This window comes from Theropithecus gelada, chromosome 1 (genome assembly GCF_003255815.1).
Source record: "Theropithecus gelada isolate Dixy chromosome 1, Tgel_1.0, whole genome shotgun sequence".
Classification (NCBI taxonomy): domain Eukaryota; kingdom Metazoa; phylum Chordata; class Mammalia; order Primates; family Cercopithecidae; genus Theropithecus; species Theropithecus gelada.
The window spans coordinates 50016504-50042283 of NC_037668.1; the positions used below are offsets into that span (position 1 = coordinate 50016504).

A 25780-nucleotide genomic window follows, 5' to 3' on the forward strand; every position below is an offset into this window, starting at 1 on the left:
GCAAGCTGTTGGAGGCAGAGCATATACACAGACCTGCAATTGAGAAAGGAAGATTTTCACAGTTATTTGTTTGGAAAATATTTTAGATTTTTATTGAAACAAAATAAGGAAGAAACTATGGAAAAAAAATAATGCTGGAGACCAACAGAGGAGGACTTGGAGATCGGGCATCTTGTGATGCTGTCTTGCTAGGTTTTCCAGTGGTGTGTCAGATAAATGTTGAATTGCCAGTAACCGGTGTCTGGTTGATTGCTTGGCACTGCAGGTGATTCTGAATTGCTGTGAGGGCAGAACACCCAAGGAGACAATAGAAAATTTGTTGCACAGAATGACTGAAGAGAAGACCCTGACTGCTGAGAGTTTGGTAAAACTCCTCCAGGCTGTGAAGATGACTTTCCCAAACCTGGGCCTTCTGCTAGAGAAGTTGCAGAAATTAGCCACTTTGCCAGGCGCCACAGGTATTAGTTAATTGTTGACTCTCTGGACTGGAACAACTCTTCCAGAAAATTATAGCTTGAAACACCCTTTTGGCTCCATGCTGGGGAGATAAGATAATGTTAAGAAATGTCATTGCAGTATAGAAACTAGCTGTCATACATCAGTAATTCTCGATCTCTCTGGAGTTAAGATCTGAAATCTGAGAGTGACTCTTCTCGGTTAAGCTCCCTCATGGTGTTCCTGTGGCTCAGGACTTATTAACATGTGGCTTTCCCAGGGCTGTCCAGGATCACCTGTGAGAGCCACAGGAGCAAATGTGCTCATAAGGCTCAGCACGCTGTCAACCATATTCACAAATAGGAGCAGCAAAGCCTCGAATCTCGATCGCCCCTTTTCTGCTCGAGTGCTCTCTGCTTCCAGCAGTCCCCAGAACTCACTACTCTGGTGTCTGTTCAGCTTGGGGAAATGAGTCCATATCTTATGCCTTAGAAAGACAATCCAATTTAAGCCAACTCTTCCCTGTCCCAGAGCATTTAGGACTCAGATGGTTTTCAGAAAAAGGATATTTGTCCCTAGCCTATAAAAGTAGTATGTATTTATACAAACTTGGACAATTCCAAATATAAGGTAGAAAACCATTTAAAATTCTACCACTCAAGCATGCCTATATTAACACCTTGACATATTTTATCTATCATTTTTATAATATTAAGATACTATCATATTGTATAATTTTATGGTTCCCCCAAGTAACATTACAGCAGTATTCTTTTCCACAGTTCAGAAAAACTCCCCACAATCCTAGCTGTTGAAGGCTGTGTAGTTTTCCATCATAAGGACGTGTATGGTGTATTATTCATGCCCTTATTTCAGAGCACATGTAGCGTAATGGTTAGGACTGTAGGCGTTAGTGTCAGGACTACCTGGGACTGCAGCCTCACCTCACCATTCTGTGGCTGTAATACCCTGAGCAAGTGACTTAACCTTTCTGAATCTCATTTGCTGTGTAAAATGGGGTAAGAGTGGTACCTATCACATTCGTTTTTGTGTGACTAGTATAATACATGTTAAACATTTAGCACAGTGCCTGGCACATGGGCACTCAGTAAATATTAGTTGTTATGTTCACTGTCATCATCAGCACAGATTATGCTTTGACAGTTGCCTTTGTACATAGACAAAGACCTTCAGATAATTTCTTAAGGTTGGATTTCCAGAAGTGGAGTTACTGAGCTAAAGAAGAGAGTACATTTTTAAATATCTGCAAAGCTAAGAGAAATGCCTGATCGTTTCAATGTTTCTTAACTTTCAAGTAAATATGACCTCTTAGAGAACCTAACAAATTGGCCCAAAGGGCACCTAAGTAGAAAAACCATGGGTCAGCTTCACACACACAGCCTTGATTCGTGCTTATCTTTAGGATCGCCACACGGATCCTCTACCTCAGGCTTGACAAGCACCCCCGTTGAATCTGCGCATCTGAGTCTCTTACAAGTACAGCCTTCTAATTACCCCCCTGGTGAGCAATTGCTAGCTCCTACCACCAGGCACTGACTTTCAAAGTGTTAATGGCTTTATGACCCTGAAGCACCAAGCGATTAAGGGTAGGCAGAGGAGCTCTGAACATATGAGGCCCCAAGCCAGGGCTCTGTAGAGGACACTGAGCTGTTGTGCTGATTGCTGTCTTCCTCTCTCATTGGTAGTATCCTGGAGTCTTCTGTAGAAGGTTTTGTTGCATCAAACATTATTGTTTTGCTAATATCCTTACAGTCCAACCAAGCCCTGATGATTATGGGACTGAGCTATTGAGACGCTATCACGAAAACCTCTCTGAGATTTTCACAGACAACCAGATTTTATTAAAGATGATCTCACACATGACAAGTTTAGCCCCTGGAGAAAGAGAGGTAAGAGAGGGAGAGAAACAGAGGGAGGGGAGGGTAAAATGAGAAAGAAGGAAAAAATATGAACACCCACACATACATTTATATTTTCTGTAAATATTACATATGTAGCCATGTTGAGAATTGCTAAGTGGAGGAGAAATAGAAGGTAACTCAGTTTCTAAGGTGGAGTAACAAATAGAATAGTTCTAATTTCTGTGGTAATAAGGAAAGGCATTCAAAAGGACAAATGAAGAACCTTGACATGTATAAGAAATCTCTCAGATTGAGAGAGGTGAGGATGTTGAAAAACTCCTTCCCCAAACATGTTCACTGTAACCCAATACCTAGACTTGCAGCTCTGCAGCTTGGCCAGTGGCTGGAGAGTCTCTTACGTGAGCATTTGTGTTACATCTTGAAGGTCATGGAGAAGCTTGTGAAACGTGACTCTGGTTCAGGTGGTTTCAATTCCCTGATATCAGCAGTTCTAGAAAAGCAGACTCTCTCTGCCACAGCCGTTTGGCAACTGCTGCTGGTGGTTCGGGAGACAAAGACCTGCCCATTGGACCTGCTCATGGAGGAAATACAAAGGGAGCCTGGTGCCGACGCTTTCTTCCGGGCAGGTAAGTTACCTGACCTCTGGAGGGGTTTTGCCCCCACTAGAGATGGCTGTCAGGCTTCCTAGAAAATAGGAAGAGCTCTCTTAGAGTAGTCACCCACATCCCTACTATTAGAAGTAAGGACTGGCATTTTCGTTCAAGGACACAAGAGTTTGTAAACCTTTTAAAAAATAGATGCAGTAATTATCTTAAACTTACATTCGTTATTATACTCTGATTACAGTGCGTTTGCCATTTTCCCCGCTGCCAGCCTCAGACAGGAGATAGGGGAAATGTGTTTTCATTATGAAGAATTGAGTGGAGGAAGGGTGAAGGAAAAAACGGTGCTCACTGTTTGACTAATGAGTTTTTGATCCCCCTTTTTTTCAGTGACCACCCCAGAACGTGCCACTTTAGAAACAATCCTGAAGCATAACCACTTGATCTTGGAGGCCATCCAACAGAAGACTGAGTGCAAGCTCTTTACCTCGGAGGAGGAGCACCTGGCAGAGACTGTGAAAGAGGTGTGGTGGGAATAAAAAGCAAAATGCTGGAGAGTTTTACAGTTGTTGCCTGGGACTGTCTTCATTCCTCAGGGAGGAACCAATATCTGGTTGGGTTGTTTTCCTTCTTTTTTTTTTCTTTTTCGCTTTTGAGACAGAGTCTCGCTCTGTCACCCAGGCTGCAGTGCAGTGGCACGATCTTGGCTCATGGCAACCTCTGCCTTCCGGGTTCAAGCAATTCTCCTGCCTCAGCCTCCCAAGTAGCTGAGATTACAGGTGTGCACCACCATGTCCTGCTAATTTTTTGTATTTTTAGTGGAGACAAGGTTTCGCCATGTTGGCCAGGCTGGTCTGGAACTCCTGGCCTCAAGTAATTCATCCACTTCAGCTTCCCCAAAGTGCTAGGATTACAGGCGTGAGCCACCATGCCTGGCTGGAACCAATATCTGTACCCCGTGCTAGGCTAATGCTTCCTAACACGTTTGCTCTTTTAATCCTTCCAGCTCTACATGGCAGGTGATGTTACCACATTTTATAGACAAGGGTTCTCAGGCCCCAAGGGGTTAAGCTACCTGTCTAAAATGCTCCAGCAGGGAGGAGATGATGTCAGGATTTGAACCCGGGTTCCTATGACTCAAACCAATTTATTCCATTTGTCTAAACCTGGTATCCCCTGGAGCCATGATACTATTCTCTTACCTGTTCTAAGAAGCAGCTTCTCTCAGATGAAGGAAAGTAAAACTGGTCTTATTACATGTTTTATTCTGGCTTCTATAAAGAGCCAAGATAAACATAGATAGAACAAAGCTTTTGCCCATATGGGGTAGCAAAAAATGCCAGCTCATTTTCTGTAAGGCCTCACACAATGTGGCCAGCATCCCAGGAATACCAGGTGGGGACTGGGGGAACTCATGGGTGTCCAGCCCAGGATCATGTGCATCTTGAATGGGGAAGAACAAGAAAGGAACATGACGTTAAACTACAGATTCAAATGTAGTGCCCTGTTGATTCCGTAGGTGTGGACGGTGTGCAGAAGGGCAGGTTTCTGACTCTCTCCGTGCAGGTGACAGCCACATGTTGGTCTGACTCAGCTGGGAAGAAAATGGCACACATTTCTGTGGGGCTTCAGAGGAAAGATTCATCTGTTAGACTCTCTCCAGCATGCCACAACTTCAGAAATGGGGTTTCTGTAGTTGATCAGTTTTAGCCTCACTAATTAGTCTCATGCCTGCCTCCAGGGACATCAGGTTTATTTAGATAGACTTGAAAAGAGCAGAAATAAAATATCTTCCAAAATGAAAATTCCATTTGGCCATCTGTGGATGGTTTAGCTTTATTTTCTCAGTGTACCGACTCTTTCTGCTGATAGCTCTAACATTCTGAAAGAGGACGACGGCTTTGAAATAATATTCTTGGCCTCTTTAAAGCTTCCATTTGAACCTCCTTTAAAACGCTGAGTTTCTTTGTGAAAGAAAATGACGTTTAAATGGGTATATCTAAGTATCTAAAAATATGAAGCCACTGATCATGCAGAATTACTTCCAGACATTGAGACAATTATATATGATGAAAACTTACTCTGATTTTCAAGACAGACACACCGATGACCAAATCCTATAGCTTTTCAAGCTTTTAGTATTAAAATCCAGAAAAGGTCTTTGGGAGACTCCTAGTTGCTGATAAGCTATTTCTTATAGAAAATGCTTTATGCTTCCCTGCATATATCTTCTTTGTATTTGCACATTTATCTGGATACATGCTTCTTTTTCTGTTTTGTTTTGTTAGTTTTCCTGTTCTTTGGCAAACAGAGCTGTCCACTACATTTATCACAAGGCGATGTATAAACTGCTTATAAATAGAGCAGTGCCTTCCTGGGATTAGCTTTTTTTTTTTTTTAAGTTGAAAACCATGGAGAAAATCTGCTGAGATTAACCCCACACCTTTGTCTCCTGGTATTCATTTAGATTCTGAGCATTTCCTCTGAGACAGCCAGCCCTGAAGCTTCCCTGAGAGCAGTGCTGAGTAGAGCCGTGGAAAAATCAGTCTCGGCCATTGAAATATGCCACCTCCTGTGCAGTGTCCACAAATCTTTTCCAGGCCTGCAGCCTGTCATGCAGGAGTTAGCGTACCTTGGTAAGGAACGGGCCGGGTGGGAAGGGGGTTCCTGTCAGCACCCCTGGTTGTTTCCTGAAGAAAGAGGCAGCAGTTCATATCAGAGTTTATCACAACCTTAAGTTACGTATTCATTTTATACGCTCTCAATACCTAAAAAAGTCATGAGACATAGAGGGAAAATGTTCTTTGTGTTTATTGGAAAGTAAAGAGGACAATGATATTACTTCAGAGTGTTTTGAGGATCTCAAGTAGTCTTTAGTCTCCTTTGCAAAATAGAAACAGAGTTTGCAGAGCCACGAGCTGTCTGTCTGATGCAGGTGTCCTTACTAAGAAAGATGGAGAGAAGGAAACGTGGAGGGTGAGTAATAAATTTCACCTTGAAGCCAACAACAAAGAAGATGAACAGGCAGCCAAAGAAGACAGCCAGCCTGGGGAACAGAACGATCAAGGAGAGACTGGTTCCTTGCCAGGACGGCAAGAGAAAGAGGCTTCTGCCTCCCCAGACCCTGCCAAGAAGAGCTTCGTCTGTAAGGCCTGCGACAAAAGCTTCCATTTCTACTGCCGCCTGAAGGTGCACATGAAGCGCTGCCGGGTGGCGAAGAGCAAACAGGTGCAGTGTAAGGAGTGCAGGGAGACCAAGGATTCCAAGAAAGAGCTGGACAAACATCAGCTGGAGGCCCATGGTGCAGGTGGAGAGCCCGACGCACCCAAGAAGAAGAAGAAGAGGCTTCCAGTGACATGTGACCTCTGTGGGAGAGAATTTGCCCATGCCTCAGGTACGTTCAAGAAGGCAAAGGAACAGAGGATGATAACTGTGGGTTTTATAGTTTGGATTTCAGGCCTTGCCCTTTGTTGTGTGCAGTGAGGGCTGTGGGTGGGCTTAGAAAGGAGAGCAGGTTCCTACAGATGCAGGGTAATATTTTGAGAAGAGCATGGGCTTTGGAATCAGCCCCCTTAGCTTTGATTTCCCCAAATCTATTAAAGCAGCACCCTGATGCCGCTTACTTTGTTGGATTGTTATGAAGGCTTAAGGTAACAGAGCTAAACACCAGTGCACTGCCTGTAATAGAGTGAGCACACAATAACTTGGAGCTCTTACTGTTTACAGTGATAACCAGCTGCTTAATACCTGGCTCATGTTTCCATGTGCCACTTGTTTCTTGGTAACAAACAAGAGTCATGGAAATCATGGGATGTATAGTCAGAATGGTTTTCCCTTGTCCTAGAATTTGTATAAACCTAGTGAAATATAAAAGCAAGTTGAGTTTCCCTAGTTCTGGGTGTCAGGGTCCTATTTAAGAGAGAGAAGGGATTCCATCCAGGAATGAGGCCAGGTGACTTTGGGGATGCCAGTTGGTGGGCAGAGAGCAGCGTGGCTGTGTGCAGGGGGCACAAGCGTGGCCTGGCGCCCTGGACTTCATGCTGTGCTTCCTCCGGAGGCCTGGCCTGAGACAGTGCTCTTGGCATCCTGTGCGAGATTCCTAACACTGATTAGTAGCATCTCTTCTGGTCTCTGGTATGCGTGGCTTCCCTAGGCATGCAGTACCACAAGCTGACAGAGCACTTCGATGAGAAGCCTTTCTCCTGTGAAGAGTGTGGGGCGAAGTTTGCAGCCAATTCCACCCTGAAGAACCACCTTCGCCTTCACACCGGGGACCGCCCATTCATGTGCAAGCACTGCCTCATGACCTTCACCCAGGCCTCCGCCCTGGCCTATCACACCAAGAAGAAGCACTCGGAAGGTAAGGCGGGGCGCAGTTCATTTCTCCTGCAGACTTCACTATAAAGTGCCTAAACCCCATTTGGATTAGGTGTGATATAGATCTCAAAAACAAAACAATTTGATAGCACAACAGGGTGACTATAGTCAATAATAGCTTAATTGTACATTTTAAGTAAAGAATGTGATTTGGATTATGTATTACACAGAGGGTAAATGCTGGAGGGGATGGATCTCGCATTCTCCATGATGCAGTTATTTCATATTGCTTGCCTGTATCACAACATCGCATGTACCTCATGAATATATACACCTACTGTGTACCCACGAAAGTTAAGTATCAAAAAAAATAAGGCCAAGGCGGGCAGATCACGAGGTCAGAAGATCGAGACCATCCTAGCTAACACAGTGAAACCCCATTTCTACTAAAAAATACAAAAAATTAGCCAGGCATGGTGGTGGGCACCTGTAGTCCCAGCTACTCGGGAGGCTGAGGCAGGAGAATGGCGTGAACCTGGGAGGCGGAGCTTGCAGTGAGCCAAGATTGCACTGCTGCACTCCAGCCTGGTGACAGAGCGAGACTCCATCTCAAAAAATAAATAAATAAATAAAATAAAATAAAATAACAATGCACAACCTCTAGGCAAACAGACGACTGGGAATAGCTCTGTGCATAGACATGTAAACTGCTTACTGGGAGAGCTTCTGAAAGAGGCTGGCTAACCTCCTATGACTTTGTATTAGATTTGTGGAAAAGTCATTGCGGTTTTTGCCATTAAAAGTTAGAGAGAATTTACATAAAATTCTTTTAGCTTTGAGGTCGAATTCAAGCATGAGAAGGACCCTGACTGAGCACCTACTGTGGATCAGGCAGTGGCAGATGCCGAGTAGCTGAGCTGGGGTTCCTGTGTGCCCGTAGCTTGTGGCCTGAAGGGGGCAGGGGGAGGGGAGTGTGGTGCCCGTTACAATGCAGATTCTCAGCTGTATGATGCGGAATAACACCAGCATGATGAGGAAGGATGGAGAAGGGGTCACTAGTCCAGTTGGAGGGGAGGAGGAGGTGCATTGTCAGGGAAGGCTTCTTGGAGGAGTCTACGTATTGTTTAGAGCATTTACGTGTAAATTATAATGCAACCATTGTTTGACCTGGACTGTCACAGTAGCCTCAAAGCTGGTCTTGCTCTCACCATTTCTCTTGATACTTAAAAAATAAATAAACTCTATCAGGTCCCTTCTCTGCTCCAAACTCTTCAATGGCTTTTTGTCCCAGTCAGTTGTGAAATGCAGAGTCCTTGAGATAGCCTCTCAGGCCCTCTGTGATTAAGGTTCCTGATTCCTCTCTGACTTCATCTCTTAGGCCTGTACATTTTAGCTTTCTGGCCAGCCTTCAGGCCTGCAGGCACCTGCTCCAGGACCTTTATTCTTACCCTTCCTTTTGCTGGGAACACTTCCCGTCAGACACCTCATGCTTTTCTTCATCACCTCCTTTGAGACCTTACTCACACTTAGCTTCTCGGTGAGTCCCTTCCTGGCCACCCTCTGTAAGGTCTCAGCAGCCCACCCCTGGTTTCCATGCAGTATTTTTCTCCCATAGTGCTTCTCATATGATATAGTATCTACTTTAGTAATTTACTTTATTTCTGCTTTGTCTTCCCTGTTAGAATGCAAGAGTCATGAGGGGCAAGCTGTTAGTTTTTCTTTTCCCACTGCTGCATCCATGGGACTTAGACTAGTACTTGGCAAAAGTAGGCCCTCAACCGGTATTTGCTGAGTGAATGAATTTCGTAAGTACTCTTTCAGGCATTGGGTATTGTAAATATACGCACCCCTGTCATGGGACTTACATCCCACTCGGTAAAACTGACAATAAACAAGTAAATATATAGTATAAATTTAGATAGCAGCTATTGCTATGAAGAAGCATAAAGCAGGGTACACAGTGAGGGGACAGGGCTTGGGGAACACTATTTGTATCATCAGAGAAGGCCTCTGCGAGATGGCATTTGTGGAGAAACCTAAACAAAGTGAGAAATGGAGCCAGTGGAAGACCTAGAAGGAGAGCATCCCAAGTGCAGAGCACCTCCCCAGTGGAAATGAGCTTTACCCGCACGACAGACCAGAGAGAGCTAGAAGGGTCTAAAGCAGAGTCAACGAGGAAGAGCATTAAGCAATAAGGCCAGAGATGCTAGCAAAGGCTGGACCTTGGAGGGTCTTACAAGCCAGGGTGAGGACTTTCGGTTTTTATGTGAAGTGTGTGTTTATCCTGCTGTTGTAACAAATTACCACAAATACTGGCCTAAAACAACCCAAATATGTTCTTTTACCATTCTGGAAGATAGCAATCCAGGATGGATCTCGTGAGGCTAAATTCAAGCTTTCAGCAGAGTTCCTCCTGGAGGCTCTAGGGGAGATCTCATTCCTTGCCTTTCCAGCCCCTAGAGGTTGCCCGCATTCCTTGGCTCTTGGCCACATCACCCCAACCTCTGCCTCCATCGCCATGCCTCCTTTTCTGCTCCTCTTCCTCCCTCTTATGAGGACCCCTGCGATTACATTGGGCCCACCTGGATAATCCAAGACAACCCCCCATCACAAGATCCTTAATCCAGTCACATTCACAAAGTCCTTTTGCCATGTATGGTAACATACACACAGGTTTCAGGAATTAGGACATGGACATCTTCGGGGCCCATTATCCCACTTACCACATGAAGCCATAGAAGGATTGTGAGCAGAGAATGAGTGGTAGGATCTAATTTACATTTTCAGAAGTTAATCCTGGCCACTCCAGACAATAAGCTATAGTAGGGCAAGAGGGAAACAGAAAGCTATTAGAGCCGTCCAGTGTAGAGATGATATAGTTTTCAACTAGAGTTGTGTTAGTGGGGGTTGTAAAGAACGTTCAAGTTTTAGGATATATTTTTGAAAATGGAGGTAACAAGACTCATGGTGGATTGAATGTGGGATGTGAAGGAAAGAAAGGAAGTAAAGGAACTGAAGGCTTTGGGGCTTTGCCATGAGCAACTGAGTGATGCTGCCATTGACTGAGATGGGGGAGTATGTGGGTGGTGGCTGTGGGGAGGGTGGGGATAGAGCATTGGGAGCTCTGTTTTAGGTTCCCAAAACAGATGAGGACTTTTGGTTTTTCTGTGAAGTGTGTTAGTTTATCCTGCTGCTGTAACAAATTACCACAAATAGTGGCCTATCTGATGCATTGGAGATACCTACTAGACATCCAGGTGGAGAGCAGAGCAGTGGGGAGTTGGACATACGGATCTGGAGTTCTGGGGAAAGATGCAAGCTAGAGCTATACTACAGGAGGCATCCATTACAGATGGTGTATGAGGCACTGAGAGATCATCTAGAAACTGAGGATTGAGAACGTCAAGGACTATGCCCCAGGCTCCTCAATAATTTCACCTCTCCATTCAAGGAACCCTTTTTTCCCTAACAAAATCTTATTTTGCAACCCAATACATAAACACTGAAAATGAGGCTGCTTGCCCTAGTTGTGGTAGACCTGGGATCCGGGGTTCTGGAGCCTTGCCTCACCGATTGCCCTGTTTGCTCTCTTGGCCCATAAGGGAGCTTGGAGGTTCAATTGGTCTAGCATTTCTCACAAATGCCAGTTCTCCAGATTTGTTCCTTACCCACATTTTCTAACAATCTTTGGCAGTCTGGTCATTATTTCCTCATTATGTGCATGTGAAAATAGAGAAACTGAGGGATACATAATAACTTTATAGCAAGCGACTGAAAGAACGCTTTCATTCTTCTCTGTATCCACGTCTCTCACCTTTGTGTGCAGTTGCAAATCCACACGGTATATGTTGCAAGGGGATCCAAACCCACTAATTTCTGGGCACAGGGATGTATCTGGTTGCGGGAATAGAGTACGCTCTTTCATACTTGCGGTGACTGATGAACAGATGGCTTGTCTTGTGCAGCAAGAACTCCGTCCTTATTCCTTTGTCCAACCACACTCGCACCTTCTGTGTGATCGGCTGTGTTTGTGAGGTGCCATGTGACGAGACAGCTCAGATCTCACCCAGCGTATTGCAAACTGCCTGATGTTTTAATGTCATCCACCAGATGATATTTCCCTGATACGTGCTGTAGAATTAGATTTTGTTTGTAGCCATGCCATAAATGTTTAGTGCTGACTCTAATAAGCTCCTGTGTATTTGCAGGGAAAATGTATGCGTGCCAGTACTGTGATGCTGTGTTTGCCCAGTCCATTGAGCTGTCCCGCCACGTGAGGACCCACACCGGGGACAAGCCCTATGTCTGCAGGGACTGTGGCAAGGGCTTCCGGCAAGCCAATGGCCTCTCCATCCATCTGCATACCTTTCACAGTATGTACTGAGGCTGTGGATCTCAAGCCCTCGATGCCAGCCTGGCACTGGGAAAGCATGTCACAATTGCAGCAGAGGTGTCAATCCATCAGACCCGAGCTCCATTCAGTGTCTTCCCCTTACCTGTTCCCCTGCAAAACCCAGAGTCCCTCATTCCTAGTTCAGGAAGAATCTCATTTTAAGGTTTCTCATATGACACTTATTTCTCTCTGGCCAGGCTGCTTCCCTGTCTTCCTTTTTAGCCTACCCCGCACCATTTGTCCAACAGAGGCAAATTCTGTTTGAAGGGAAAAGCCTCTATAACTGATTGGCTCACAGAGCACTGGAATATTTCCATGAGTCCATCTTCCATCTGCCTTTTCCCATAGGGGCAGTCCAGACACTTTCTGAGTTAATGTCTACCATCGTGAGTGGGCCTTGGTTATGTTCCCTTCAAAACCTCCTGCCCAGCATTCTCTTCCGAGTGCCGTTGTATTTCACACAGTTGGTGGGGTCTGCCCCTGTCTTTCTCCCCTTCTGTGAGAACTGACACAGACAAAAACACACTTGTATTCGGCGTGCATGTGTGCATGGGCACACACACACACATATACACACACACAGAGGAAGGAAGGACAAAGAAATTCTGTGATTCCTCATTACACCATCGGGAAATCGCCAGCATGGCATTTGGCTGGCCACATCACATTTTCTTCAGCCTCTCTTGTTGCAGCAGGAGTGTAATCAGCACAGCACAGCAGGGGAGTTAAGAGCTTGGAGTCTGGAATCACACAGGCTCGGACTTGAATCTTGACCCTGACGCTTACTTTCCTTGAGGCCTTAAACAAATTTATTCACCATTCTAAGCCTCTTATGCCCCTTCTGTAAACTAGAGCAAATAATAATGCCACCACCTTGGATTGTAATTAGAATTGAATGAGATCACATGTAAAGCATGACACTCCACGCCTGACACATAGAAAATGCTCAGTAATGCCAGATATTATTATTATTGGTGACAGGGGCAACCCTCTCAGATGCCATTTGTCACCATCAAAGCTTGTCTTTTTTGCATGCCATGCATCTCACATACTCTTCTTCCCTCCCCACCCCTCTTCCTACACACCAGTTTCTAGCTGTTGGCAGATACAGTGTCTCACAAGTGCGCTTTATGTAAACACATCCAAGTCTGTCGTCAGCCAGCCAGCAAGGACTTTGCCAAAGCTCCTATGTGCCCAGCATGTGGCTAGACCCTGGGTGATGCAGGGAAAATAAAGTGTGGCTCTTTCCCTGCAAGGAGTTTACAAGGCTGTCCAGAAAAATCCAGTTACAGTAGGCTTCCAGATGAGAGATTTGGCTTGGATCCAGCGCCACAATTTTGATGTCCTCTTGACCTCTTTAATGACATTCTGCTTTAGTCTTCCTTTCCCAGTAGCAATACATGGGCATCAGGAAAGGGGAAGATATTATTAACTTTCAGAAGGGAGAAGACCAAGAATACTTTGCCATACCCTAAACTATATCATCCGTGGCAGGCCTAGCATCCAGGCCCCACTTTCCCATTTCTTGCCTGTTTCATAGAATCACATTGTTGCTTATAGAAAGCTGCATCAAAGTGTCTTAGAAGATGGTGTAAAACTGAGATTTCAAGAGCTCATGTCCACAGGGAAACTAGTTAGTGATGCTGCTGCATGTCAGAATTCCTGAATTAATCTGAATCAATGCACATAAAAGATTGGCTTGTGAGCAAAGGATTTTATTAAAACATTTTGATTTCTGTTGCTTTAAGAAAAATACCAAAGTTTCCTGCCATAGGATGGCAAATGTATTCTTCATCACTACTAGTTTTTATTTTGGGGGTCTCACTGAAGAGTTGGCATATCCAATTAAGCATGTAGCTCTCAGATAGAGCATGGATTTGGGAGTGAGAGATGGGATTGTCACTCAGTTCAGCCATTTCTTAATAGTGCCCATGGGCAAGATACTGCCTTACTACTCTAAACCTTGATTTTCCTAATCTGTAAAATAGGGATGATAATAGAACCTACTCATAGAGTTATTGGAAGGATTAAGTGAATTAATTTACGTAAAGTGATTAGAATATGCCTGTCATAGAGCACTCATTATGCTAATGTTTTTATTGTTGAATCTAAAGTGGGGAGAAAGGAAGCATCCCTCCACTTGTGCTGTTGATGACAAAGGAATTAGTGATGCTCTGGGGAATGTGCTGGAAATCCTCTACAGAGAATTAGAAAACTCCAGAATGCCCACTGCAAACAGGATGAGCCAGGGTGAAACTCCCTGGAAAGTGGTAAAGTGTAATTTAACTTGTAAGATGTAAAAAAAAGATGTAAAATGAGGAATGGAGATGAACTACATGATGCTGCAGAGATAGTTAATCTCAAAACCCTGGAGGAAGCCCACCTCCTGGGATGAAGGTAGGGATAGTCAGGTGACTCCTACACTGATTTCTGATCCTTGGAGTCTGTGACCCTGCCTGTTGTCTAAGCAGAGTCTTCACATTTGTTGCTGTACACAACAACCAGTGTTTCACTGATGGCTGCCTGTGGTGTTTTCATTTCCCCTCCACCTCTTCCTCTCGTGGATGTCCCATGAAACCAGACATAGAAGATCCTTATGACTGCAAGAAGTGCAGGATGAGTTTCCCCACTCTTCAGGATCACCGGAAGCACATCCATGAGGTGCACTCCAAAGAGTACCACCCCTGCCCCACGTGTGGGAAGATCTTCAGTGCCCCGTCCATGCTGGAGCGGCACATGGTCACCCACGTTGGAGGGAAGCCCTTCAGCTGCGGGATCTGCAACAAGGCCTACCAGGTGACCTCAGGTGCCACTGGGAGCTCTTCCCCTAACCCCTGACCTACTCTCCATTTGATCTGCCCTGATGCCTGGGTTGCTGGCTTGCAGATCATATCTTGTATCCAGGATGTGACAATTGGCTGATTCTCATGAAGGATGCAGCTTGTGATCCAGATTCTCTAAGGAGATCTGGTCAGGGTGCTGCAGTTGGGGAGCTCATTATTGGAGCGAGAGTTCACACACTTCTTCTCTTAGACAGCAGACTTGTGGTGAACTGAATGCTGCTTTTCCCCTTGGATGCTCACCTTCCATAGAACCCATCACTCCCATGTGTCAATGGGCATGAGAGCGGCAATGGGGAGTGGAACACTACCTGGAATTACCTTGTTTGGCACAATTAGTGTGTGTTTGTTTAACTTCCAGGGAAGGGCCCAGCCTTTTTACCTTAGGATTTGATATGTAATTGAAGTGAAGCCCCGTATAGAACTAAAAAGAAACTACATCTATCAGAAGCTTTAAAACTACAGAGAAAAGAATGGTCCTTGTGGCATCTATAAGATTTGGGTATAGACAAAGAAGCATAACTGCTAATTTTAGCTCAGCGAAAATTGAGAGCTAACTTTGTGCCAAGGCTCATGTTGTGACATTAGCGTTCCGGAACAGAGACCTGGGCTTGAGCCCTGGGATGGCGTGGAATTGTAGGGAAAGTATTCCCAGTGCTGCTCTGGAACCCGGGAAGGAGAGGGACAAGGGCAGTGTGCACTCCTCCAGCAGCTTGCTCTGCTGCGCCCCAGCTTCCTGGGAAGCTGTGAGATGCAGCTCAGTGGTAAAGCACACAGGTGTTTCAGTTGGAAGGCCGGGGCCTGAATCCTGGTCCTGCTATCTCCTGATGTTATGATTAGTCATTTAGCCCCTCGGTGCCTCCGCTTCCAGCTCACTAGGAAGACTCTTAACACCTCCCTCATAGCCTTGTTGTAAGGAATGAGCCTGTGAAGGACTCCCGGGAGCCCTGCCCTGTAGTGGCTTCCCAATGAATATGTAGTTGCCTTATTCTCACAAACACCAGCCTCTCCTCACATCAGCACCCAGTGTGATAGGTAAGAGTGTGCGATACTAGAAACATCAGCTTACCCAAAAGTGTGTTTGTTTTCGAGCCTCGTGAACTCTCCAGCTTGCTGGAACTTTCTAAGACCTAACACTTGCCAAATTCCTTGCAGCAATTATCTGGTTTGTGGTACCACAATCGGACCCACCACCCTGATGTATTTGCTGCTCAGAACCACCGATCTTCCAAGTTCTCATCACTCCAGTGCAGCTCCTGTGACAAAACCTTCCCCAACACCATTGAGCACAAGAAGCACATCAAAGCAGAGCATGCAGGTGAAGTTTGGGTACTGCCGGCAGAGAGTGAGAGGGGCTTGATGGTGTAGCCTCCTGGGCGCCACCAGAAATCCTCACTTCTGATAGTCTAGTGTGGTGTGCGGTGGTCATTGCCTTTTTCTGCGCCAGCGCACATGAAGGCTGCCACACCAGTCCATAGCAGCAGCAGTCAGTAGCAGCAGCTTGAGTGGCAGTGGTTCTCAAACCTGGAAGCGTAGAGCAGTGTAAGCTCCCACCACTCGTGAGTGAGAACTTGTCGCAGCACCTAGGAAGGGTGTCAGCCTCGGTGGTAGGCAGGCCTGAGTGGAAATCCTGATTCCAGCACTTATCAGCTGCATGACCTTGGCAAGTGACTTCTCTTTTCTGAGCCTGTTTTCTTCTCTCCAGAATGGCAGTTATTAAAACCTACTTTGCAGGTAAATTTGGTGATAATCACAGCAGCTGTCAGTTACAGAGTGTTTCCTAGGTGCAAGACACCATGCTAAGCACCTCGTGTATATTTTCTCATTTCATTCTCACAACATCCCTCTGAGCATCCAGGCAGTCTGGATCCAGATCTCGTGCTCTTTGCCACTAGATTGTGCAAATATACCATAGGTTATAAGATTCCTGGCACTTGGTAGATGCTTGCTAAGTATTGGCCATCGCCCCAACCCCAGCCCTGTTACTCTTTAGCCTTGGAAAGCCAACCATTTGTTCTTCCCCAGCACGTCTTTCCTTATGCACTTCACAGATATGAAGTTCCATGAATGTGACCAGTGTAAGGAGCTCTTCCCCACGCCAGCCTTGCTGCAGGTTCACGTCAAGTGCCAGCATTCAGGTCAGTACCCCATCAGCATGCTTCTAGGCTAGACTGCCGGGGCCTGAGTCTCCTCCCCACCACTTGCAGCTTTGTAACCCAGGCTAAATTGCTTAACAAACTGTGCCTCAGTTTCTTCATCTATAAAATGGGAACAGTTGTAGCACCTGCCTCATAGAGTAGTGTGAAAAACTGAAGGCCTTGGCATCAATAAGCATCGCTTAAGCGGTAACTGTGATTGTCATTGTTATTGCTATATTTCATCAAATCTAAAGTGCCAGTTAAAAATAAATAAATACAATTCCAGTTATAAGATATACCATTTTTATTTATTTATTTTTTTGAGACAGAGTCTCATTCTGTCACCCAGCCTGGAGTGCAGTGGTGCAATCTCGGCTCACTCCTTCCATCTCCTGGGTTCAAGCAATTCTCCCTGCCTCAGCCTCCCAAGTAGCTGGGATTACAGGTGCCTGCCACCATGTTCGACTAAATAAGATGTACCATTTTTAATGAACTATTAAGAAAGAAAAACTACTGTCAGTTAAACTGTGCTTTCTTATCACTTAGAATATCTACGTTATTCTAAGTGCTGTTTTGGACTTAAGTTGACATAGATTTTTATCATGTCACTCACTGTAGTGTGCATACATAAAAAGGAAAACATAAAAAATAAACTGATTAAGGGAAGAATCCAGCTTCTCAGAGTAACATTCAATTCAGATTGTCAACAAGCATGTTTTTCCACACAGTGTTTACTCTGCCATCAAGAACATTGATGATGGAATACGTAATATAAGATTCCATCAGAGAATTGAAGGCCATTGGTTTTGGTCTCTTGAGCATTATGTAAAACTAGTCTACTTTTGATTCCTGCTTTGGGAATATAGCTAACCTTTCATCACTTACCTCCTTCCTTCTAAACCATTTGGTTTCCATGAGTTAAAAACATGCACCATTCCTGTCTTAGGGAGTTTCTTCCAAGCCGTGGACGCCCATTCTGCAAGTCTTGATGCTTCCACTTTTGATGTTCGTGTGCACATTGACAATCGCACCTGACTGCCTTAGCCCACAGAAGTCGTAAGGTGCCATCGATCCTATTTCAGAGATGTTAAAATGTATTTCTTAGAATTGATGAAATATAGTATGGTCAGCATGATTATCTGCAGTTGAATGAATAATGGGCTTCTACAGAGACAGATTTAGCCTGAATCTAATACTAATGAAACTGTCGTCTCAGGGCCCCTCACTTGCATGGGACCTTCCAAGGCTCTGTCTTTGTCATTTTGTATTATTTTTCTTAAGGCTCCCCAGATTGAACAACCTTCAGGTCCCACAAAATCTGGATCTGCCTCCAAGCCTCGATCCCCATTGCTCCTTCCTCTCATGTCTTCCTGCCCTCGTTTCTCTCATTTTTCCCACAGCCCTCCTCTTCTGTCTCCCTCTCCTCCAGGGTCCCAGCCATTCCGGTGCTTGTACTGTGCTGCTACTTTCCGTTTTCCTGGAGCATTGCAGCACCATGTCACCACAGAGCACTTCAAGCAGTCAGAGACCACCTTCCCATGTGAGCTCTGTGGGGAACTCTTCACCTCCCAGGCCCAGCTTGACAGTCACCTGGAATCTGAGCACCCGAAGGTGATGAGCACGGAAACCCAGGCAGCAGCCTCACAGATGGTACAGGTGATTCTGGGGCCATCAGCTACACAGAATGCTAACACAGGGTTCCTAAGGCTTCTCTAGAGGTGGCTCTGTCATAGTACCAAGCGATACTCTTTGGGGATCTTGTAGAGAGTCTCTCTGGACTTCTTACAAAGCAGGACAGAAAATTCTAGTCTCCTGGTGGCCACATGGGAAGTGGCCCTTAGGTAGAGCGAGCCTGGAGCAAGAATTTCCAAAAGAGGAACAGCTTGGTTCCTCCCCCCAGTGCATACGTCCCTGCCTCCTGAGAAACACCGTGGGGTGTGGTGAGAACTGCAGGAAACCTCAGAGACAGAGGAGCTCTTTGTTGGGCAGGGACCAGCCTGCAGTTGAAGCGCTTGGAGAGCGCCTCTGGGCTGGACACAGTACACACTTGCACACACCTGGGCCTCTCCTCTTTACCTGGGTGAAAAAAACGCCTCTTCTTGATATTTCAGGACTAGGCTTGATCCAGCTTCTCTTTGCTTCCCTGATCCTCATTTACTCTTCTTCCCGTCTTCTCCAGAGAGGGTGGGCAGAAAAGGAAGATAAACTCAGGTCCATCCATCACCAGTAATTTGTGGGTGGGTTGGAGAGGAACCATAAACTGGTTGAGGTTTTGGTCTGTTAGACTGTCGCGCTGTCCAGTTCCATAGATCGGTCATTTATAAACCAGGTTCTTGCAGGCCTCTGGGGAACAGAGGGGAAGATGGGTAGGCAGGACTCCCGTCAACACTCTGCTGTCATATCAACCAAAGGTGCTCTGCTTTTATCTTTTTTGTATATTATGGTTCTTGATAATATGCCCTTTGGGGAAAAGGTGGGGCTGGGGGGTCCATTTCTAAAAGAAAAAGAAAGCAAAGCAGTTTGAAAACTACTTTCCTAGATCATTGTTGATTGAACATCACAGTAGATCTCTTCTCTCCTGTAGCACAGAGAAGTAGCTGGGCTTGGCTTCCTCACTCATTCCTGCTTTCTGCTCTTCGCTGATTCTCAAGAGCAAGGTGGCTGTGGCCTCTGCTTTAAAAATATCAAGGGCATCTAGCTCTTCTGGCGTCTATGGTTCAGAAACACCAACTTGGAGGCTTAGGCAGGAATTGGAAATGCCTAACCACAGACTCATTCTCTCTGAGTTGGAAAGGTTGTCTCTAACAGATTATGCAGATTTGGAAGGGACATAGGTGGGCTGTGGAGAAGAGAAGGGGGCACTGGCCCTGCCAGGTTGGTGAGCTGAATGAATGCATGGCGTCACAGTTCATCCAGTCTTCCTCCTAAGCTCAATCACTGTGTGGCCTCCTGGGAAGGCTGTGGGCCTGTGAGAGGTCCAGAGACGCTGCCCCAGGCCCGCCTGGGCCTGTGGTGGATCAATCCCGTTCCCGTGTTCCAGGCATGAGACCAGCTGGCTTCAGTGGCATTCCTCTCACATGGCACTCACCTCTGCACTGTCATCCCAAGACAGGAAAACCCAGTGTGAAAAATGGAGCCCGTGTTCGCTGGTGTGTAATCATAGAGTCCGGGCACCCCGAGATGGCGTACTGAGCGAAATTATAGCAATTTAGTGCACAGTTATTTAAATGGTTTGCTGGCCTTCTCTTTTGCGTCGCTGGTGGGTTAGACTTGCCTCTTCCCATTAGGCACAGATAATTGCTCTCCTCAGGTGAAAACATAAATATCATCATTACAGCATGAGAGGAAAACCATGTAAATCAGGGAGCCAACTGCGAACACTGCCCAGAGCAGCCTCACGGTCTTTCTCTTTCAGGTGATCCAAACCCCAGAGCCGGTGGCCCCGACAGAGCAGGTGATCACTTTGGAGGAGACCCAGCTTGCCGGGTCACAGGTGTTTGTGACGTTGCCAGATTCTCAGGCATCTCAGGCCAGCTCTGAGCTCGTGGCAGTGACTGTGGAAGATTTGCTGGATGGCACAGTGACGCTGATCTGTGGTGAGGCCAAATGAGCAGCCGTTCATCCGGCAGAGCCTTCCTGTGTTTGCAGCTGAGAGGAGGCCCCACAGCTTACCCTTCGCCCTCCATCCCTGGCTGTCCTGAGTGGTGAGCATCTTAGCTTAGCACCAGCCAACACAGTCTCACCTAGAAAACAGACGAAAGCTTCATTGTTCTCATAGAACCAACAGCATCCGAGCCCTCAACACCAACTGCACCATCCTCTGTAGCAGACAGGCCTCCTTCCCCACAGGGCTGCTGCTGCGGCCTCTGTGACACTGTCCATCCCCAAGTGACATGTAGCTTCAGAAGTAGAGTCTGAAGGAGCAGTGGGATGGGAGCTGGTGACCAGGGCACCCCAGGAGGCGCGATGTGCCGACACCCTTCAGTGGGCAGAATGGCAGTTAGATATGGGGCTTGGCCCACAGTGGGGCTGCAAATGCTGCCAGTGCCTCTGGCCATTTAAAGTGAGAGGGGCACCAACAGACAATTCAGGGACCTCAGGTGTGAGCACACTTGGCCCCTTCTTCAGTCCTATCATCCTGCCCTCCGCTGGGGTTCCCCCTGCACCCAGTGGCCATGCCCAGCACCCTGCTGATGGCTATAGGACAAGTAGCCCTCAGTTCCATGCCTGGTAACGCCTTGTCAGTTGTCAGCCCTTCCCAAAACAAAGCTTTGGAGTTTCTGCTGGAAGTGTTGAATGTGAGGCATCAGCTGCTAGCCAGTCTCTGCCTTTCCAGGACATTCTTCTTGGTATTCCTTACCTGAAGGCTGGTTCCCACAGCTCTTCCGTGTCATCTTCATCCCCTTCCTTTAATCAAAGGCTGAAATCTGCCTGACCTGGCAGCCTCGCTCCCTCTGGGTCACGTGGTGCAGACCGTGACCAGCACCAGGCAGGCAGTCCTGTCTGCGTGTGGAGGAGCAGCCGTGACTGCCCGTGGCTCTGCTGCCATGCACTCCCTGCCTTGGGAGTGGCCTGCTGCCTCACCTCCCCAAGGCCGCCCCACTTATTGCAGGTCAGCGATCCTTTGGAGTCCGAATTTCACAAAGCTTTTTTATCTTCAGTTCCGAAAATATAATCTGATAATTAATGGTTTGTGGAATCCATTATGAAGTGCAATTAGATAGATGTAGGTTCCTGCCGTTGGAGAGAATGACTAGCATTTATCTTCTTTTCCTTCCACGCCAAAGGTTGGAGTCTGCTGGTGTGGTGCTTACACACCAGGCAGGGCTCTCTGCCACCGTGTGTGGCTTGACCCCCTGTGGAGGGGAGTGCCTGGTTGGATCCCACATTGGCAGAGATGGGGCCACCTCTTCCTTCCAGGCACATCTCACATTGCCATGTACAGAGGCAGGGGTCACTTTTGGTCACCATGGAAGCTTTTATTGCTCCCATATGGTCAGGTCTTACCCTGCTTGAAGCACAGAAGGCACAGCCTTACTGACCAGCACACCCACTGACTGGCATCTGCTGGCTTTGTGCAGCCAGCCCCGACAGTTTCCACAGCGAGCGCCAGCTCCGGCCAGCCTGGGACAGCTCATCCCAGCCAACTACACCTGCCTCTGGTCCTGTCTACATTCTGATATGTAGGTCACTTGAGCTTGTCAATTAGGGTTCTGCCATTCTGAAATAAATGAAGTTTCTAAAGGAGAGTCGGCCTCAGAAGCCAAAAACTGACCAGAAGATGGTGCTCAAACCTTTAAGACTTCATCTCCATGTGAAGGGCTCACTGTTTCTACCAAGGCTGTCCCTGTGTTAAGGCTTTTCCGTCCTGGGAACTGTCAGACTGGGAGAGCTCTTGATCTGCAGGTGGCAAAATGGCACTGAATATCCCCTTGGCACCAGAGAAAACCCACTGAAAGATGGTAGAGTGGCACATGCTTACAGGGCATTGGTGCCAAGCCCAGTGGATGAGAATACAGCCCCTCACAAGCTGTGGGATGGGGCTTGGGAGCCACAGTGAATGTCACTAAAATTTCTTCCAAAACAAAACAAGAAATAATTGCTGAGAGCTTATAGGGAAGTGATTTAAAAAAAAAAAAAAAAAAAACTCTTCAGAATCAAGAGGGCTGTAAGTTTTGAATTCAAGTGTCAGATCCTTTCAAGCACTGAGAAATTCTTTCTCAGGTTTCTGTTTTTGGGGGAGACAGGGTCTGGAATACAGTGACACGATCTTGGCTCACGGCAACCTCTACGGGCTCAAGCGATCCTCCTGCCACAGCTTCCCAAGTAGCTGGGACCACAGACATGAGCCACCACTGCTGGCCAGTTTGTTTTGTTTTGTTTTTTGTAGAGATGGGGTTTGGCCATGTTGCCCAGGCTGGTTTCAAACTCCTGAGCTCAAGCCGTTATCCCACCTGGGCCTCCCAAAGCACTGGGATTACAGACATGAGCCTCGACGCCTGGCCAGGTTTCTGCTGGAGACCCAGATTGTGACAAGACATTTGTTTTCTTTGGAATCACCAGATTTGCAGCTTACTGTGCTGAGAGTGGACTGGCTACTGGGGCCCATTGGATGCCCTCTGGCCCGTGCCACACTCAGCAGAAGGCACAAACCCAGTGCTGGTTCTCATCAAGAAAGAGGGGAAGGCCCCTCCTGAGTTCACGGTCTGCTCTGAGTGGGCTCCACACTGGCTGGCTGATTTTATGGTCTTGCTCTCTAGAGAAGCCCAGATGGATCTTATTATAGGAAAACTTTCTGACTCTGCTTGGCCATTTTATCCTTTTCTCCTACTTCTACCCAAGAGACCTGAATTGCCGCCACAGAGGACAGTGTTCGTGTGGTCTCCTGAGTCCACATCCCCCGCTTCTGTGGGGTCCCGGTGCTGTATTTGCCTCATGCCCCATAGGGTGCTGCCCTTATGAACTCTGGGGCCTTTGGGGTGGTGTGAAGGAGTCCGTGGGCTTCTTAGAACACATGGATCTGTTCGGTGGGTCCCCAGACCTCTGCTCCCAGAGCTCATGTCCCAGCTGGTGAGGAGGGAAAGGCAGTCAGATTCCAGGCCGGAGTGTGATTCTGTGGGAATACTGGGGTCAGTTAGGGAACAGGACTTGCCCATTGTAGGTAAGTGAGACAGCAAATAGATGATTCAAGAGCAAGGATTACTGCAAGAAGGTGAGACTCCTGTCGACGCACATTAGCAGAACCTGGAACCAGAGGGCAGGGACCAGGGGTCTTTACTCATTTCTTTTATGGGTAAAGAGACATGAAGAGACAGCCTGTCTCTGAAGCTCTGTGTTTGGGAAGCTTTGAGCCCAGTGAGTAGCAGGGTCTGCAGTATGAATACCTTTCCCTGGCGATCCGGGTCTCCTCTAAGGAAGTCTTCTGACTTCCCACTGACCACAGGAGGCACGCCAGCTTCATCCCTCAGGCTAGAGTTCTGATAATCGGGGCTGAGGGGTAAAATAAAATCCAGTCAGACAGACAGTGGGGAGACAGGTCCCTACTCTTTATTTGCAGGATCAATCAGGGACTCCCAGAAAGGAAGGAGAATGGTGAGGGGGCCCTAAGCTGGTGACGTGATCACCACAAGCTGAAGACAGGCTGATGGGGTGGCGGATGTGCCTTTAAACCTCACGTGCCTGGAAGCTGCGCATTGACCAAAGGAGGGAGGGAATTGCCAACCATGCACAGAGTGGGCAGGCGGTTCCAGGAGACAAGCAGCATGTTATTAAATTGGGCCTAGGCAGTTGGACGATAATGGAGAAAATGCAGGGATGCTATAATGAGTCCTCCCCAAGGGCGAGTTCAGCACCTGAGCCCTGTTCTGCTTGTATCCCAGTGACACTTGGGAGGTAGAAGAAACTGGGAGTAAGAGGACAATCTGGGGCTGAAGGGAGTGTCAGAGGCAAGTCGATCCTTGTTTTGTTGTCACGGAAACTTTGAGGCTGGTGGGACTTAGGCCAAAAGCTCAGAAGCACAGCCAAAATGTAGAAGCTTGCTACTCCTACGACTCGGCCTATAAAGAAGAGAGAAGCTGTCTGTACTTTGGGAACTACATTGTTGAAGGAAAAAAATCACTCCCTGCCTAATTAAGTTGCTTCCAAATTGGGGGAATGTGTGTCATTTCCTTTACCAAGGCCAATCAGCCCTGCTTCCACCATGGTCAGGACAGCCAGCCCCTACGTGATGCCATATAAATTGGATTACAAACTATATTCATGTTCAACTTGCACTAATCTATATAAATAAAATATGTACTTTGAAAAAAATTAGGCTACGTGAGTTTCAAATGGACTGTGATGTTATAGACTGCTTTCTCTTTGGTTCTGGGCCAGTGTCAGACGGGGACCGGCGTGATGGGCCTGGTGTCCTAGGGGCCATTTGTGTACCTTGTGGCCGTGTTAACATGGCCTGGGGGAAAGAAAGCTCTCCCATCATGTGGAGTCTCATTCCTAAACCGTCCTTCCCAGGGAGCGAGTGTAGGGCAGGGTTTCAGAGCACAGGCTTTGGTGTCCAGCCTGGGTACATCCAGCTGTCCTGCTGTCTAACTGTGACATTGTGTGAGATGCTTACCCTCTCTGAGCTCCCTCCTCCTGGCCCCCAACTTTATTATAAAATGGAGAAATGATTGTGCTTACTCTACAGAATTGTAGTATGATTTAAAAGTCTGGAATTAATGTATTTAATGTAGAAAATTTTAACTTTTATTAATAAAAATTTTTTGCATGCAAGTCAACTATTCCCTGCATTCTCTGGCACTAAAGAGAATGTTCATTCCTGTATCTTTATGTAGTCTCTCTTTTTCCTCTGAATCCTTAGGGGATCCTTATAACACCCACTTTTCATTTATCTCTTGAATCTCAACTGCTCCCAAAGTACAAAGTGCTGAGCAGATAGCTGTAAAATAAACTAAACCTTTCTCGGTGAACAGCTGGAAATGTCACATTGCTGGCAGCCAACAAGGAAACAAGAACAGGAGACCCGGATGGGATGTACATGTTTTCTGCAGGAAGCACCCAGTGTTTAAGACGAGGGGAGGTGCATTAGATCCCGCAGCCCTGCTGCTGCAGAGAGCAGGGGAGTTGGGGAGGTTCTGTGCTCACGCCTCCTGGGACAGTTCTGGAGGAGCACAGATGGACCCTTGTTCAGAGCTCGCAAGTGAGTTGAGGAAGGAATGCTCCCCTGCCTAAATGCTGTCTTTGGAGAGCAGGGCTGGAGCTACCCGTGTCATATTTTGGGCAGTAGTCCCAAGAGTGTCCCAGCCAGCTGCAGTGGGTAATTGTAACATACAGTTGGACCCCAGCCACAAAGTTGAAGGTATGCAGAGGTGAAGTGCTGCTGCAGGTTGGGTGGGATGGAGCAGAGGTAGGAAGTGGGCTGAGGGGTTCCCTCGGTGATCTTCCGGGCCAGGGTGGCTGACTGGAAGGACTCAGCAGCACAGTGGAAAAGACACGGGCTTGGGAGCTTCCCAGCTCCACGTCTTACTAGACAGATGACCTTGGGCGAGTTTTTCCTGACAGTGACTGTGAGAAGAAAGTTAACATTTGTAAAATATCTGACAGAATATAGACGCTTCGTAGATGATGGCTGTTCGTGTTTATAATATTTTAGAAGGGCCTGGAGGAAGAGCCA

At 46.9% G+C, this 25780-nt stretch overlaps 1 protein-coding gene across 3 annotated transcripts in view; it reads left to right on the plus strand.

The window, feature by feature from the left end:
• Nucleotides 1-24875, plus strand: part of ZBTB40 (zinc finger and BTB domain containing 40) — an 80343-nt gene extending 55468 nt beyond the window's left edge. For all 3 annotated transcript variants that reach the window (XM_025357658.1, XM_025357651.1, XM_025357666.1), the window contains 13 exons: nt 266-458; nt 2209-2345; nt 2743-2944; nt 3311-3444; nt 5388-5556; nt 5856-6314; nt 7074-7280; nt 11446-11610; nt 14212-14426; nt 15626-15788; nt 16522-16608; nt 18038-18264; nt 20024-24875. In XM_025357658.1, coding sequence (XP_025213443.1) covers nt 266-458; nt 2209-2345; nt 2743-2944; nt 3311-3444; nt 5388-5556; nt 5856-6314; nt 7074-7280; nt 11446-11610; nt 14212-14426; nt 15626-15788; nt 16522-16608; nt 18038-18264; nt 20024-20218 — 2553 coding nt within the window. In that variant the 3' untranslated portion in view covers nt 20219-24875. The remainder of the gene's footprint in view (nt 1-265; nt 459-2208; nt 2346-2742; nt 2945-3310; nt 3445-5387; nt 5557-5855; nt 6315-7073; nt 7281-11445; nt 11611-14211; nt 14427-15625; nt 15789-16521; nt 16609-18037; nt 18265-20023) is intronic.
• The last annotated feature ends 905 nt before the right edge of the window (nt 24876-25780 follow it).